The 18,931-nt window shown below is 56.1% G+C and overlaps 1 protein-coding gene across 2 annotated transcripts in view; it reads right to left on the bottom strand.

Annotated features, from left to right (window-relative positions):
* Positions 1 to 16,133, bottom strand: part of FAM219A (family with sequence similarity 219 member A) — a 72,875-nt gene extending 56,742 nt beyond the window's left edge. Inside the window, exon 1 of one of the 2 annotated variants that reach the window (XM_083155456.1) lies at positions 15,944 to 16,133. In XM_083155456.1, the coding sequence (XP_083011582.1) occupies positions 15,944 to 16,096 (153 nt within the window). In that variant the 5' untranslated portion in view covers positions 16,097 to 16,133. The remainder of the gene's footprint in view (positions 1 to 15,943) is intronic. The other variant, XM_083155455.1, reaches the window with a different exon arrangement.
* Between the last annotated feature and the right edge of the window lie 2,798 nt (positions 16,134 to 18,931).

Here is an 18,931-nt window from a genome sequence, read left to right as displayed (position 1 = left end):
CCTACACAGAGAGGCGGCAGCCAGTTTTTGCGGTAACCTGCTCCTACTGAATCTTACAATAATTGGTGCTGGCCACAAAATCCCTCCGCTATACTAGTAATTGTCTGCAATGTGCAGGCGCAGGGCCCAGCTGTGTGGACCTTTGGCAAATGTCTGTGTTTGCAAGGTGCTCGCAGCCTGAGTGACAGGGGGCGGGAGCGCAAAAGCGGGGGGTGCGCACAATGAAATACTGGGAGTCACGTGCTTAGGTCTGCTAGGGGCGGACACGATATAAAGCTCCCGCCCCCATCAGGTATAAGCATGCTTAGTTTTCCCCGCAGCTACCGCGTGAGTCCAGGGCTAGGTGGCGGCTGCAAGCGGCAGGAAGAGGAGAAGCATTCAATGGGAAGTAGCCGCTTGTGTACCCACACACACCCATTCGCAAGCCCCGTGAGAGGGACCAATGAGTGACGTCCGACAAGGGGCGTCTGCTAATTACAGATGAGTCCCAATTAGCTACAGTAAAGTATTGCACCAAACAGAAATAATTACACCGGGGGAAAAACAAATACTAAAATAATCTATAACTAGCTGTATATAGTGCACAGCGCCGCTGCCCACAGTACAGCACCGGTTATAGGGGGTCAAGTCTATTAATTGAGTTACATTTCATGAGTGTAAATCCAGGCAGCAGCGGGCGCACTTTGCGGCAGATGGAATTTTCACAAATGTGATCACTGCCCCTAACGGGTACTGAGCCCTTTTGCGCTAATTTGGGTGCAGTTGCTGGCGTTAAAACACCACGGCAAAGGCACACGGCACCCTGCGCAATTAATATGATGAATAATATTGGAAGAAATATGTGCAAAGTGCAAAATGTGGTTTCAGATCGGACATTATGTCAGCCCCAAACAGGCATCAACATGCTGCCGTTCCCCTGCTCCTGCCCCAAACAGGCATCAACAGGCTGGTGTTCCCTTGCTTCTGCCCCCTTCCTGCCCCAAACAGACATCAACAGGCTGCAGTTCCCCTGCTTCTGCCCCATTCCCACCCCAAACAGACATCAACAGGCTGCAGTTCCCCTGCTTCTGCCCCCTTTCTAAGCAGACAACAGGCTTAGCGTTCCCGCTAGCTTCCTTTTGATGGACGCTGCACCCTGCCCTTTTTCCAAGCTATGAATGCGCCCTTGTGCCTGGCCGCCGATAGGCTGACAGCCGCGCTCATCAATAGGTCAGGGCGGAGCAGCCTCTCAGCACGGCGGGGGCGGGATGTGGCTGACATGCTGCTAAACTCAGAGCAGCATGTAAGCTCTTCCAGCTACGCTCCGCCCCCACGCCACGATTGCTGACAGGCCACTCACCTTCTCTGGTGTGAGCGGCTGTCAGCTGTAAAATGCATCTGCCGTCCCCCCTGCCGCACTGCTCTCCCATTTCCCTGCTCACCACGCCTCCTCTCCCACTCAGCGCTGTGCGATCCCCTCTGCTGTGATCAGCTCAGCAGGGACGGACTGGCATGTGCTTTAACTGGCCACAAAGAGACCCACCCGGCCAAATAGTTTGCAGGGCAGCACAGCGGCAGCCTGGCTGTAGGGACCCAGGAGGTAGATTCTATATTTTTAATGTGGCGCCAATTGGTGGCTGCCTGAAGCCGGGGTCAGTGATTGGCTGCCGGGGTCACCCAGTGTGGTGGGAGAAGAGCGACCTCGACTTCTCCCCTCAAGGAGGCAGCAAAAGAAGAGGCCAGGCAGTGGTGGTGAGTTATTACTGCTGCTGGGGGGTATTATACTGTATGTGTCTTACTGCTGGCATCAGGGCACTACTGGGGGCATCTTGTGCCGGGCACTACTGCAGGCATCTTGTGCAGGGCACTACTGCGGGCATCAAGGCACTACTGGGGGCATCTTGTGCAGGGCACTACTTGGGGGGAGGGGGTTATAAATACATACCTCCAAACTGTCAAGCTTTCTGCGGGAACGTCATGGTTTTTGGGGACGTTCCCGCATCCCACCTGGTCATGCCCCACAGTGGCAAAAATGGGGGCATGGGAGTGTTGAGTATAGGCCACGCCCTCAAAATCTTCTGCACTTCTTCAGAGCGCATGTGAGCATCCCTCCTACTGCCGCATCAAAGGGGAGAGGTATGTAAATGTGCTGCCAGTTTGAAGTGCCCTCCCGATTGAAACATGAGCCTTGCTCGGTGGTCAGCACCCTGCCCTAAAAAATCCTAGAGTGAACACTAAGGCTGGCGTTCCCCTGCTTCTGCCCCATTCCCACCCAAAAAAGCATCAACCGGCTGGTGTTCCCCTTCTTCTGCCCTCTCCCCGCCCTAAGCAGACAACAACAGGCTGGAGTTCTCCTGCTTCTGCCCCCTCCCCGCCCCAAACAGGCATCAACCGGCTGGCGTTCCCCTGCTTCTGCCCCCTCCCCGCCCCAAACAGGCATCAACCGGCTGGCGTTCCCCTGCTTCTGCCCCATTCCCGCCCTGATGTTTGCACATGGGCATATTCGGGAATGTGCAAACCCCACCATCGGGGACGGGGGTGGAATTCGGCCTGCTGCGAATGTGTCTGAATTGGCCCCTTTGTCTCTCTCCAAAGATCCCAGAGAATGTAATACTACAATACAGCACCCGGCGGTCGCTGATATAATGTACACACAGGAGGCGGGGCCAGCAGCCATATTACCCTATTAATAACAAGAGAACTGCATATGGACAAACACAAACATTACTATAGCGCATGTAGTGTTCCACTAATAACATCATTAACATCATCACTCTCTGTATGGGGGAGCCAATGACGCCACAACGTATATAACGCTAATGAGGTTGGCAGGAGACACGTGGACACGTCACCAGCGATGCCCCTACATGCCCAGCATATACACTAGGTGGTAAAACAGGCTTGGTTCCACCAGAGAACCCTGTAAAGGGCTAAGGAGCATCCAGCCTCAGAGAGTCCATTTCAGCCATGTAGGGCGGTCAATCCCAGGATCGGCATCGGCGGGATCCAGCCCCAAAATGTCCGGCATTGGAGTGTCTTATCCCGGGATTTCGGGAGTAGACTGCGCATGTGCAGTGTAATGCCGGGCAGCGTCTGAGCACTTCTGCTGCCCGGCTGTTCCCGATCCCGGCGTGCGGCCTGCGCAGTGTGATTTGGTCATAGGTCACACTGCACAGGCGGCATAAAGTCGCAGGAACCCTCCCGCATCCCGCTCCTGGCTACACTGCAGAAGATCAGCCGCCCGGCACCCATTGCCTCCACCTGCCCCCAAGTAAGTTCATTTGGGGGAGGGGGGTGGGGGCTGTTCTTTTAGGGATGCAAATTCCAAGATTGAGCATTCTTCAATCATGATTGAAAAAATGCCCCAGGATTGGCATCCCTATAGCCAGGTAAATGAACCCTCCACGGAGCGCTGCATGGACAAATATCTTTCTTTGATTGTTTGTAAAGTGAATTTGTGACATGTATGTCATTAGTATATGCAGAAATACTGGAAACTGCCTGCTGTGTCCTATCTGAACGGCGAACCTGTTACAAATAATGATGGTAATAACCAACGCAACTGAGGCTCTGTATAATGAGGTCAGAGAGCAGCGTTATATCAGGAACTGAACACATGGGGGGTTATTCTAGTCCATTCTTTCTGACAAAATCCTTCTTAGATGGACAAAACCATGTGCACTGCGGGTGGGGCAGATGTAACTTGTGCAGAGAGAATTAGATTTGGGTGGGGTTTTTCTTCAAAGTGAGATCTATATTGCAGTGTAAAATCATGCAGCCAGTATTTTCCCTGCACAGAAACAAAATAACTCACCCAAATCTAATTCTCTCTGCACATGTTACATCTGCCCCCCTGCAGTGCACATGGTTTTGTCCATCTAAGAAGGATTTTGTCAGAAAGAATGAACTAGAATAAACCCCTAGGTCTGTAATGTTACAGGCTAAACTCTATTCGCACCGTGGCACCATCACAACCCAATGTCGCAGTCGTTACATCGCAGGGATAGGACGAGAGAGGAGACACATACAGACTACTGGCATCTGCCACCTGGGCTTGGTGCTACTATCGGCTTCTGCCCGCTAGACAGACTGTACCCGATACTCACATGTGACAGAACGGAGTACTCAGGTACATGATAATAATATGGTCGGATAATGAGTCTAGAACTTTCTTATTTAATAAATCAGTTCAAGCTTAAAGCTGATTCTAGTAAAATAAAAGTTACAAAACCGCAACTGTTGCAATGTACTTATGGAGGGCGGAATAAGGACATCCTCCAAAGGTAACGGTTACGGCATAAATGGCCGACAGCGTCAACATAGACACAAAGCTGATGTGGAAATGGACCACTCATGATTCCATCACACGGATGGCAAATTAGTGTCCTGCTTCCCTCGCCGTGCTCCGGCCAAGGGGTCTCACTGCGTTCCGGACTAGAGGCCACACAGACTGTGAAGTAAAAATGATAAATTACAAAAATTTCCATTGTTTCAGCCTTTTGTCTGCGTCAACCTTGAGCATGTCGGCTATATGCTATTGACCCCAGATATCTGCAGAAACAATGACTCCCAGCAACAAGATGGGAAAGAAGATGAAGTAGAACGTCCACAGCCACCAATACCCCAACCACCAATACCACAGCCACCAATACCACCACCACCAATACCACAGCCACCAATACCGTCCTGCTGTGCGCCGCTTATCCGCATACATATATAATATCTGCCATAGCGGTAGGATGCTCAGTGTCACCATACAATGGCCGTAAGAGAGACCACGTGACCCTCAGAGCCGCGCGGGCTCTACATCGCAGCACACACACCCATATGTAGTGCAGAACTCAGCCGCATCTCCACCTGCAGCTGATGACTGGCGCACTACGTGATGGGCACCATCCAATGTCCTGCGGCAGTAACACAGCAGAGGACCAGCACATAGACAGCAGGAAGTCACATTTACCTCCGCGCAGGCAACACAGAATCAGTCCATGAGGGTAAGCCCCAAATGTCATGTACACAGATATCTCCAGCTGTGGCAGGTAATGCGAGGAGGCCCACCACACGCGGAATATTATATTGTATGTATACTGTGTATGTATACTGTGTATGTATGTATGTATGTATGCATGCATGCATGCATGTACACAGATATCTCCAGCTGTGGCAGGTAATGCGAGGAGGCCCACCACACGCGGAATATTATATTGTATGTATACTGTGTATGTATGTATGTATGCATGTACACAGATATCTCCAGCTGTGGCAGGTAATGCGAGGAGGCCCACCACACGCGGAATATTATATTGTATGTTTGTATACTGTGTATGTATGTATGTATGCATGTACACAGATATCTCCAGCTGTGGCAGGTAATGCGAGGAGGCCCACCACACGCGGAATATTATATTGTATGTATGTATACTGTGTATGTATGTATGTATGGATGGACACATATCTCAAGCTGTGGCAGGTAATGCGAGGAGGCCCACCACACGCGGAATATTATATTATATTGTATGTATGTATGTATGTATGTATGTATGTATGTATGTATGTATGTATGTAGATATCTCCAGCTGTGGCAGGTAATGCGAGGAGGCCCACCACACGCGGAATATTATATTATATTGTATGTATGTATGTATGTATGTATGTACACAGATATCTCCAGCTGTGGCAGGTAATACGTGGAGGCCCACCACACGCGGAATATTATATTGTATGTATGTATGTATGTATACTGTGTATGTATGTATGTATGTATGTACACAGATATCTCCAGCTGTGGCAGGTAATGCGAGGAGGCCCACCACACGCGGAATATTATAATGTATGTATGTATACTGTGTATGTATGTATACTGTGTATGTATGTATGTATGTATGTATGTATGTACACAGATATCTCCAGCTGTGGCAGGTAATGCGAGGAGGCCCACCACACGCAGAATATTATATTGTATGTATGTATACTGTGTATGTATGTATACTGTGTATGTATGTATGTATGTATGTATGTACACAGATATCTCCAGCTGTGGCAGGTAATGCGAGGAGGTCCACCACACGCGGAATATTATAATGTATGTATGTATACTGTGTATGTATGTATACTGTGTATGTATGTATGTATGTATGTATGTATGTATGTATGTACACAGATATCTCCAGCTGTGGCAGGTAATGCGAGGAGGCCCACCACACGCGGAATACTATATTGTATGTATGTATGTATGTATGGACACATATCTCCAGCTGTGGCAGGTAATGCGAGGAGGCCCACCACACGCGGAATATTATATTGTATGTATGTATGTATGTATGTATGTATGTATACAGATATCTCCAGCTGTGGCAGGTTATGCGAGGAGGCCCACCACACGCGGAATATAATATTGTATGTATACTGTGTATGTATACTGTGTATGTATGTATGTATGTATGTATGCATGCATGCATGTACACAGATATCTCCAGCTGTGGCAGGTAATGCGAGGAGGCCCACCACACGCAGAATATTATATTGTATGTATACTGTGTATGTATGTATGTATGTATGTATGCATGTACACAGATATCTCCAGCTGTGGCAGGTAATGCGAGGAGGCCCACCACACGCGGAATATTATATTGTATGTTTGTATACTGTGTATGTATGTATGTATGCATGTACACAGATATCTCCAGCTGTGGCAGGTAATGCGAGGAGGCCCACCACACGCGGAATATTATATTGTATGTATGTATACTGTGTATGTATGTATGTATGGACACATATCTCAAGCTGTTGCAGGTAATGCGAGGAGGCCCACCACACGCGGAATATTATATTATATTGTATGTATGTATGTATGTATGTATGTATGTATGTATGTATGTATGTATGTATGTATGTATGTATGTATGTATGTATACAGATATCTCCAGCTGTGGCAGGTAATGCGAGGAGGCCCACCACACGCGGAATATTATATTATGTATGTATGTATGTATGTATGTATGTACACAGATATCTCCAGCTGTGGCAGGTAATACGTGGAGGCCCACCACACGCGGAATATTATATTGTATGTATGTATGTATGTATACTGTGTATGTATGTATGTATGTATGTATGTATGTATGTATGTATGTACACAGATATCTCCAGCTGTGGCAGGTAATGCGAGGAGGCCCACCACACGCGGAATATTATAATGTATGTATGTATACTGTGTATGTATGTATGTATGTATGTATGTATGTATGTATGTACACATATATCTCCAGCTGTGGCAGGTAATGCGAGGAGGCCCACCACACGCAGAATATTATATTGTATGTATGTATACTGTGTATGTATGTATACTGTGTATGTATGTATGTATGTATGTATGTATGTATGTATGTATGTATGTATGTATGTATGTATGTATGTATGTATGTACACAGATATCTCCAGCTGTGGCAGGTAATGCGAGGAGGTCCACCACACGCTGGGCCCATAGTACAGGTACAGGATCCACACAGTGCTCCCACAACAAGCCCCCTGAAGGTGTCACAGGAGGAGACCGCGGGAATGGCACAGTGCTGGGCCCATAGTACAGGTACAGGATCCTCACTGCACTCCCACAACAAGCCCCCTGGGGGCGTCACACAGGGGGAGACCGCGGGAATGGCACAGTGCTGGGCACATAGTACAGGTACAGGATCCTCACAGCACTCCCACAACAAGCCCCCTGCGGGCGTCACACAGGGGGAGACCGCGGGAATGGCACAGTGCTGGGCCCATAGTACAGGAACAGGATCCTCACTGCACTCCCACAACAAGCCCCCTGCGGGTGTCACACAGGGGGAGACCGCGGGAATGGCACAGTGCTGGGCCCATAGTACAGGTACAGGATCCTCACAGCGCTCCCACAACAAGCCCCCTGCAGGTGTCACACAGGGGTAGACCGCGGGAATGGCACAGTGCTGGGCCCATAGTACAGGTACAGGATCCTCACTGCACTCCCACAACAAGCCCCCTGCAGGTGTCACACAGGAGGAGACCGCGGGAATGGCACAGTGCTGGGCCCATAGTACAGGAACAGGATCCTCACTGCGCTCCCACAACAAGCCCCCTGCAGGTGTCACACAGGGGAAGACCGCGGGAATGGCACAGTGCTGGGCCCATAGTACAGGTACAGGATCCTCACTGCGCTCCCACAACAAGCCCCCTGCAGGTGTCACAGTGGAGGAGACAGCGGGAATGGCACAGTGCTGGGCCCATAGTACAGGTACAGGATCCTCACTGCGCTCCCACAACCAGCCCCCTGCGGGGGTCACACAGGAGAAAACCGCGGGAATGGCACAGTGCTGGGCCAATAGTACAGGTACAGGATCCTCCCAGCACTCCCACAACAAGCCCCCTGCAGGTGTCACATAGGGGAGAGACCGCGGGAATGGCACAGTGCTGGGCCAATAGTACAGGTACAGGATCCTCACAGCACTCCCACAACAAGCCCCCTGCAGGTGTCACACAGGAGGAGACCGCGGGAATGGCACAGTGCTGGGCCCATAGTACAGGTACAGGATCCTCACTGCGCTCCCACAACAAGCCCCCTGCAGGTGTCACACAGGAGGAGACCGCGGGAATGGCACAGTGCTGGGCACATAGTACAGGAACAGGATCCTCACTGCGCTCCCACAACAAGCCCCCTGCGGGTGTCACACAGGAGGAGACCGCGGGAATGGCACAGTGCTGGGCCCATAGTACAGGTAGAGGATCCTCACAGCACTCCCACAACAAGCCCCCTGCAGGCGTCACACAGGAGGAGACCGTGGGAATGGCACAGTGCTGGGCCCATAGTACAGGTACAGGATCCTCACTGCGCTCCCACAACAAGCCCCCTGCAGGTGTCACACAGGAGGAGACCACGGGAATGGCACAGTGCTGGGCCCATAGTACAGGTACAGGATCCACACAGCGCTCCCACAACAAGCCCCCTGAAGGTGTCACACAGGAGGAGACCGCGGGAATGGCACAGTGCTGGGCACATAGTACAGGAACAGGATCCTCACTGCGCTCCCACAACAAGCCCCCTGCAGGTGTCACACAGGAGGAGACCGCGGGAATGGCACAGTGCTGGGCACATAGTACAGGTATAGGATCCTCACAGCGCTCCCACAACAAGCCCCCTGCAGGTGTCACACAGGAGGAGACCGCGGGAATGGCACAGTGCTGGGCCCATAGTACAGGTACAGGATCCTCACAGCGCTCCCACAACAAGCCCCCTGCAGGTGTCACACAGGAGGAGACCGCGGGACTGGCACAGTGCTGGGCCCATAGTACAGGTACAGGATCCTCACAGCGCTCCCACAACAAGCCCCCTGCAGGCGTCACACAGGGGGAGACCGCGGGAACGGCACAGTGCTGGGCCAATATTACAGGTACAGGATCCTCACTGCGCTCCCACAACAAGCCCCCTGCAGGTGTCACACAGGAGGAGACCGCGGGAATAGCACAGTGCTGGGCCCATAGTACAGGAACAGGATCCTCACTGCGCTCCTACAACAAGCCCCCTGCAGGTGTCACACAGGAGGAGACCGCGGGAATGGCACAGTGCTGGGCCCATAGTACAGGTACAGGATCCACACAGCGCTACCACAACAAGCCCCCTGAAGGTGTCACACAGGAGGAGACCGCGGGAATGGCACAGTGCTGGGCCCATAGTACAGGTACAGGATCCTCACTGCACTCCCACAACAAGCCCCCTGGGGGCGTCACACAGGGGGAGACCGCGGGAACGGCACAGTGCTGGGCCCATAGTACAGGAACAGGATCCTCACTGCACTCCCACAACAAGCCCCCTGCGGGCGTCACACAGGGGGAGACCGCGGGAATGGCACAGTGCTGGGCCCATAGTACAGGAACAGGATCCTCACTGCACTCCCACAACAAGCCCCCTGCGGGTGTCACACAGGGGGAGACCGCGGGAATGGCACAGTGCTGGGCCCATAGTACAGGTACAGGATCCTCACAGCGCTCCCACAACAAGCCCCCTGCAGGTGTCACACAGGGGTAGACCGCGGGAATGGCACAGTGCTGGGCCCATAGTACAGGAACAGGATCCTCACTGCGCTCCCACAACAAGCCCCCTGCGGGGGTCACACAGGGGGGAGACCGCGGGAATGGCACATTGCTGGGCCCATAGTACAGGTACAGGATCCTCACTGCACTCCCACAACAAGCCCCCTGCAGGTGTCACAGTGGAGGAGACAGCGGGAATGGCACAGTGCTGGGCCCATAGTACAGGTACAGGATCCTCACTGCGCTCCCACAACCAGCCCCCTGCGGGGGTCACACAGGAGGAGACCGCGGGAATGGCACAGTGCTGGGCACATAGTACAGGAACAGGATCCTCACTGCACTCCCACAACAAGCCCCCTGCAGGTGTCACAGTGGAGGAGACAGCGGGAATGGCACAGTGCTGGGCCCATAGTACAGGTACAGGATCCTCACAGCACTCCCACAACAAGCCCCCTGCGGGGGTCACACAGGGGGAGACTGCGGGAATGGCACAGTGCTGGGCCCATCGTACAGGTACAGGATCCTCACAGCGCTCCCACAACAAGCCCCCTGCGGGGGTCACACAGGGGGAGACCGCGGGAATGGCACAGTGCTGGGCCCATAGTACAGGTACAGGATCCTCACTGCGCTCCCACAACAAGCCCCCTGCGGGCGTCACACAGGGGGAGACCGCGGGAATGGCACAGTGCTGGGCCCATAGTACAGGTACAGGATCCTCACTGCGCTCCCACAACAAGCCCCCTGCGGGTGTCACACAGGAGGAGACCGTGGGAATGGCACAGTGCTGGGCCCATAGTACAGGAACAGGATCCTCACTGCACTCCCACAACAAGCCCCCTGCAGGTGTCACACAGGGGGAGACTGCGGGAATGGCACAGTGCTGGGCCCATAGTACAGGTACAGGATCCTCACTGCGCTCCCACAACAAGCCCCTGCAGGTGTCACACAGGAGGAGACCGCGGGAATGGCACAGTGCTGGGCCCATAGTACAGGTACAGGATCCTCACTGCACTCCCACAACAAGCCCCTGCAGGTGTCACACAGGAGGAGACCGCGGGAATGGCACAGTGCTGGGCCCATAGTACAGGTACAGGATCCTCACTGCACTCCCACAATAAGCCCCCTGCGGGCGTCACACAGGGGTAGACCGCGGGAATGGCACAGTGCTGGGCCCATAGTACAGGTACAGGATCCTCACTGCGCTCCCACAACAAGCCCCCTGCAGGTGTCACATAGGGGGGAGACCGCGGGAATGGCACAGTGCTGGGCCCATAGTACAGGTACAGGATCCTCACAGTGCTCCCACAACAAGCCCCCTGCGGGTGTCACACAGGAGGAGACCGCGGGAATGGCACAGTGCTGGGCCCATAGTACAGGAACAGGATCCTCACTGCACTCCCACAACAAGCCCCCTGCGGGCGTCACACAGGGGGAGACCGCGGGAATGGCACAGTGCTGGGCCCATAGTACAGGAACAGGATCCTCACTGCACTCCCACAACAAGCCCCCTGCGGGTGTCACACAGGGGGAGACCGCGGGAATGGCACAGTGCTGGGCCCATAGTACAGGTACAGGATCCTCACAGCACTCCCACAACAAGCCCCTGCAGGTGTCACACAGGAGGAGACCGCGGGAATGGCACAGTGCTGGGCCCATAGTACAGGTACAGGATCCTCACTGCACTCCCACAATAAGCCCCCTGCGGGCGTCACACAGGGGTAGACCGCGGGAATGGCACAGTGCTGGGCCCATAGTACAGGTACAGGATCCTCACTGCGCTCCCACAACAAGCCCCCTGCAGGTGTCACATAGGGGGGAGACTGCGGGAATGGCACAGTGCTGGGCCCATAGTACAGGTACAGGATCCTCACAGCGCTCCCACAACAAGCCCCCTGCGGGTGTCACATAGGGGGGAGACCGTGGGAATGGCACAATGCTGGGCCCATAGTACAGGTACAGGATCCTCACAGCGCTCCCACAACAAGCTCCCTGCAGGGGTCACACAGGGGGAGAACGCGGGAATGGCACAGTGCTGGGCCCATAGTACAGGAACCTCACTGCACTCCCACAACAAGCCCCCTGCAGGTGTCACACAGGAGGAGACCGCGGGAATGGCACAGTGCTGGGCCCATAGTACAGGTACAGGATCCTCACTGCGCTCCCACAACAAGCCCCTGCAGGTGTCACACAGGAGGAGACCGCGGGAATGGCACAGTGCTGGGCACATAGTACAGGTACAGGATCCTCACAGCACTCCCACAACAAGCCCCCTGCGGGCGTCACACAGGGGGAGACCGCGGGAATGGCACAGTGCTGGGCCCATAGTACAGGTACAGGATCCTCACAGCACTCCCACAACAAGCCCCCTGCGGGCGTCACACAGGGGGAGACCGCGGGAATGGCACAGTGCTGGGCCCATAGTACAGGTACAGGATCCTCACAGCACTCCCACAACAAGCCCCCTGCGGGCGTCACACAGGGGGAGACCGCGGGAATGGCACAGTGCTGGGCCCATAGTACAGGTACAGGATCCTCACTGCGCTCCCACAACAAGCCCCCTGAAGGTGTCACACAGGAGGAGACCGCGGGAATGGCACAGTGCTGGGCCCATAGTACAGGTACAGGATCCTCACTGCGCTCCCACAAGCCCCCTGCGGGTGTCACACAGGGGGAGACCGCGGGAATGGCACATTGCTGGGCACATAGTACAGGTACAGGATCCTCACAGCGCTCCCACAACAAGCCCCTGCAGGTGTCACACAGGAGGAGACCGCGGGAATGGCACAGTGCTGGGCCCATAGTACAGGTACAGGATCCTCACTGCGCTCCCACAACAAGCCCCTGCAGGTGTCACACAGGAGGAGACCGCGGGAATGGCACAGTGCTGGGCCCATAGTACAGGTACAGGATCCTCACTGCACTCCCACAACAAGCCCCTGCAGGTGTCACACAGGAGGAGACCGCGGGAATGGCACAGTGCTGGGCCCATAGTACAGGTACAGGATCCTCACTGCACTCCCACAATAAGCCCCCTGCGGGCGTCACACAGGGGTAGACCGCGGGAATGGCACAGTGCTGGGCCCATAGTACAGGTACAGGATCCTCACTGCGCTCCCACAACAAGCCCCCTGCAGGTGTCACATAGGGGGGAGACCGCGGGAATGGCACAGTGCTGGGCCCATAGTACAGGTACAGGATCCTCACAGTGCTCCCACAACAAGCCCCCTGCGGGTGTCACACAGGAGGAGACCGCGGGAATGGCACAGTGCTGGGCCCATAGTACAGGTACAGGATCCTCACTGCGCTCCCACAAGCCCCCTGCGGGCGTCACACAGGAGGAGACCACGGGAACGGCACAGTGCTGGGCCCATAGTACAGGTACAGGATCCTCACAGCACTCCCACAACAAGCCCCCTGCGGGCGTCACACAGGAGGAGACCGTGGGAATGGCACAGTGCTGGGCCCATAGTACAGGTACAGGATCCTCACTGCACTCCCACAACAAGTCCCCTGCTGGGCGTCACACAGGGGGGAGACCGCGGGAATGGCACAGTGCTGGGCCAATAGTACAGGAACAGGATCCTCACAGCACTCCCACAACAAGCCCCCTGCAGGTGTCACACAGGGGGAGACCACGGGAATGGCACAGTGCTGGGCCCATAGTACAGGTACAGGATCCTCACTGCACTCCCATAACAAGCCCCCTGTGGGCGTCACACAGGAGGAGACCGCGGGAATGGCACAGTGCTGGGCCCATAGTACAGGTACAGGATCCTCACTGCGCTCCCACAACCAGCCCCCTGCAGGTGTCACACAGGGGGAGACCGCGGGAATGGCACAGTGCTGGGCCAATAGTACAGGTACAGGATCCACACAGCGCTCCCACAACAAGCCCCCTGCGGGCGTCACACAGGGGTAGACCGCGGGAATGGCACAGTGCTGGGCCCATAGTACAGGTACAGGATCCTCACTGCGCTCCCACAACAAGCCCCCTGCGGGGGTCACACAGGAGGAGACCGCGGGAATGGCACAGTGCTGGGCCCATAGTACAGGTACAGGATCCACACAGCACTCCCACAACAAGCCCCCTGCGGGCGTCACACAGGAGGAGACCGCGGGAATGGCACAGTGCTGGGCCCATAGTACAGGAACAGGATCCTCACTGCACTCCCACAACAAGCCCCCTGCGGGGGTCACACAGGAGGAGACCGCGGGAATGGCACAGTGCTGGGCCCATCGTACAGGTACAGGATCCTCACTGCGCTCCCACAACAAGCCCCCTGCAGGGGTCACACAGGGGGAGACCGCGGGAATGGCACAGTGCTGGGCCCATAGTACAGGTACAGGATCCTCACAGCGCTCCCACAACAAGCTCCCTGCAGGTGTCACACAGGAGGAGACCACGGGAATGGCACAGTGCTGGGCCCATAGTACAGGTACAGGATCCTCACAGCACTCCCACAACAAGCCCCCTGCAGGTGTCACACAGGAGGAGACCGCGGGAATGGCACAGTGCTGGGCCCATAGTACAGGTACAGGATCCTCACTGCGCTCCCACAACAAGCCCCCTGCAGGCGTCACACAGGGGGAGACCGCGGGAATGGCACAGTGCTGGGCCCATAGTACAGGAACAGGATCCTCACAGTGCTCCCACAACAAGCTCCCTGCAGGTGTCACACAGGAGGAGACCACGGGAATGGCACAGTGCTGGGCCCATAGTACAGGTACAGGATCATCACTGCGCTCCCACAAGCCCCCTGCGGGCGTCACACAGGGGGAGACCACGGGAATGGCACAGTGCTGGGCCCATAGTACAGGTACAGGATCCTCACTGCACTCCCACAAGCAGCCCCCTGCGGGCGTCACACAGGAGGGGACCGCGGGAATGGCACAGTGCTGGGCACATAGTACAGGTACAGGATCCTCACTGCACTCCCACAACAAGCCCCCTGCAGGTGTCACACAGGAGGAGACCGCGGGACTGGCACAGTGCTGGGCCCATAGTACAGGTACAGGATCCTCACAGCACTCCCACAACAACAAGCCCCCTGCAGGTGTCACACAGGAGGAGACCGCGGGAATGGCACAGTGCTGGGCCCATAGTACAGGTACAGGATCCTCACTGCACTCCCACAACAAGCCCCCTGCAGGTGTCACACAGGGGGAGAACTATTCCCAAACCTGCCACCCCCTACCTCCATCCATAATGCCAATCATTTCCCTGCCACCCTGTGCCCCTGCCCTATCTCCTCATCCCTGCCACCTCCAACACATCCATGGCACCCTCACTCCTCTGCCACATCCCTGACACCCCATGTGCCTCTGCTCCCAAACCCTGGCAAAACCTGTTATCCTGCCCCCCATCCCTGACACCTCTTGTCGGGTGTCAGGGATGGGGGGCAGGGTAACAGGATGACCCTAACCCTCTAGTGTAATTATTTATTTGGCACCACAGGGGTTCTGCAGCACCTGACAATACATAGATGAGCAAGTAAACAAATAACAATGTAGGACAGGTTCATGGTAAATAAAGACTCTATTGTCCCTACCCCATCCAGAACACCCCTGGAGGCCCTGTCTTTCATTCCTGACACCCTCTGATCCCAAATCCCTAAACACCCTGGTCCCCTGCCCCCATCACTGACACCTCCTGGTCCCCTGCCCCCATCACTGACACCCCCTAGTCCCTGCCCTCCTTCTCTGACTCCCCTGCCCTCCATCCATGACTCCCCCTGGTCCCCTGCCCCCATCCCTGACTCCCCCCTGGTCCCCTGCCCTCCATCCCTGACACCCCCTGCCCCCCATCCCTGACACCCCCAGGTCTCCTGCCCCCCACTCTGACACCCCCACGGTCCGATGCCCCCACCCTAGGCCACAATAACAGCGGGGAGCGGCCCCGGGCGATGCCACTCACCAGCGGCTGCATCTCGGAGTGCACAGTGGGCACCTGGAAGCGGTCTATCTCCTCCATCATGGTGGCTGAGCTGAGGGCCGGGCTCTGCGGCTGCTGCTGCTGACACTGGCGGGGAGGAGAGCAGGGGAGAGGCGGCGGCTCCGGCTCCCTCATCCCTCACTGTGACTCACGGAGCTGCTGCATTATTCAGCAGAGGGGCGGGGCCGGGGTTGCTGTGGATGCTGGGTGGGCGGAGACGGGCCTGGGGCGGGGATAGGGTCTCGAAGCACTGGTGCTATACAGCAACAAACGTAAGGGGGCGGGGCGTAGCGCTTCGGATCTAGAAAGAGGAGGGCCGAACTGCTGAGGCTATACGAGATAGGCGGAGCGTACGCTGCATGACGGGGCGGGGTAATCAGAAGCTGGGCGGGGCCAGTCTGACAGACGGGCGCGGTCACTGTGCGTGTTACGTCACGGGCAGCCGTTGCCATGGATTCATCAGGATGAGGGGAAGTGGTACCCAGAGGCTGCACCCAGCTTCCCCTGCACCCTGCCCCTACCCTCCCCCTGACACTGCACCCTATCCCCACCCTCCCCTAGACACTGCAAACAACCTCCCCTACACCTACCCTGACACTGCACCCTACCCCCACCCTCCCCCTGACACTGCACCCTACCCCCACTCTCCCAAAGACACTGCACACACCCTCCCCCTGACACTGCCCCCTACCCCCACTCTCCCCCAGACACTGCACACACCCTCCCCTACACCCTGCCCCTCCCCCTGACACTGCACCCTACCCCCACTCTCCCCCAGACACTGTACACACAATCCCCTACACCCTGCGCCTACCCTCCCCCTGACACTGCACCCTACCCCCACTCTCCCCCAGGCACTGCACACACCCTCCCCTACCCCCACTCTCCCCCAGACACTGTACACACAATCCCCTACACCCTGCCCCTCCCCCTGACACTGCACCCTACCCCCACTCTCCCCCAGGCACTGCACACACCCTCCCCTACCCCCACTCTCCCCCAGACACTGTACACACAATCCCCTACACCCTGCGCCTACCCTCCCCCTGACACTGCACCCTACCCCCACTCTCCCCCAGACACTGCACACACCCTCCCCTGCCCCTACCCTTCCCCTGACACTGCACCCTACCCCCACTCTCCCCCAGACACTGTACACACAATCCCCTACACCCTGCGCCTACCCTCCCCCTGACACTGCACCCTACCCCCACTCTCCCCCAGACACTGCACACACCCTCCCCTGCCCCTACCCTTCCCCTGACACTGCACCCTACCCCCACTCTCCCCCAGACACTGCACACACCCTCCCCCTGACACTGCACCCTACCCCCACTCTCCCCCAGACACTGCACACACCCTCCCCTACACCCTGCGCCTACCCTCCCCCTGACACTGCAACCTACCCCCACTCTCCCCCAGACACTGCACACACCCTCCCCTGCCCCTACCCTCCCCCTGACACTGCATAGGCACTGCACTCTCCCCCAGACACTGCACACACCCTCCCCTACACCCTGCCCCTACCCTTCCCCTGACACTGCATAGACACTGCACCCTACCCCCACCCTCCCCCAGACACTGCACACACCCTCCCCTACCCTCTCCTGACACTGCATAGGCACTGCACCCTACCCCCACTCTCCCCCAGACACTGCACACACCATCCCCTACACCCTGCCCCTACCCTCCCCCTCACACTGCATAGACACTGCACCCTACTCAAACACTGCACACACCCTCCCCTACCCCTGACACTGCATAGACACTGCACCCTACCCCCACTCTCCCCCAGACACTGCACACGCCCTCCCTTAAACCCTGCCCCTACCCCCCCTGACACTGCACCTTACGCCCACTCTCCCCCAGACACTGCACATGCCCTCCCTTACACCCTGCCCCTACCCCCCCCCTGACACTGCACCCTACCCCCACTCTCCCCCAGACACTGCACACACCCTCCCCTACACCCTGCCCCTTCCCTCCCCCAGACACTGCATAGACACTGCACCCTACCCTAGACACTGCACCCTACCCCCATCCTCCCCTACACCCTGCTCTCACCTTCCCCAGATACTGCACCCTCCCCCAGACACTGCACCCAGCTTCCTGACCCCTACACCCTGTCCCTGCCCTCCCCCATACACTGCATAGAGACTGTACCCTACCCCCACCCTCCCCTACACCCTGCTCCCACCCTCTGCCAGACAATGCACCAGCTTCCCCTGCACCCTGCCCCTACTCTCCCCCAGACACTGCATAGACACTGCTCCCTAGCCCCACTCTCCCCCAGACACTGCACCCTACCCCCACTCTCCCCTACACCCTGCCCCTACCCTCTCCCAGACACTGCATAGACACTGCACCCTACCCCCACCCTCCCCAAGACACTGCACCCAGTTCCCCTACACACTGCCCTCCCCCAGACACTGCACCCTACCCCTACCCTCTCCTAGACACTGCACCCTACCCCCACTCTCCCCCAGAGACGGCACCCTGCATCCACCCTCCCCAAACAATGGTACCCTCCCCCATACACTGCACCCTACCCGCACCCTGCCCCTTTAAAAGCTGCTGAATTCCGCTGAGAGACCAGAAGTGCTGACATACCGGTCAGTTGTACTGACCAGTATGTCATATAGAGAGCATTCTACTGTACATTATGCCATATAGAGAGCATTCTACTGACCAGATACCGTATAGACGGCATTCTACAGACGAGTATGCCATATAGACAGCATTCTACTGACCAGTATGCCATATAGAGCATTCTACAGACCAGTATGCCATATAGAGAGCATTCTAATGTACAGTATACCATATAGAAAGCATTCTACTGTAAATTATGCCACATAGAGAGTATTGTACTGACCAGTATGCCATATAGAAAGCATTCTACTGATCAGTATGCCATATAAAGAGCTTTCTATGGTTCAGTATGCTATATAGGAAGCATTCCACTGAGAGTGT

The sequence above is a fragment of the Crinia signifera genome, chromosome 1, assembly GCF_055691185.1.
Source record: "Crinia signifera chromosome 1, ASM5569118v1, whole genome shotgun sequence".
Lineage (NCBI taxonomy): Eukaryota > Metazoa > Chordata > Amphibia > Anura > Myobatrachidae > Crinia > Crinia signifera.
The sequence above is the reverse complement of the archived record's forward strand: the minus strand, read 5'-3'. Positions and strand labels throughout refer to the sequence as shown.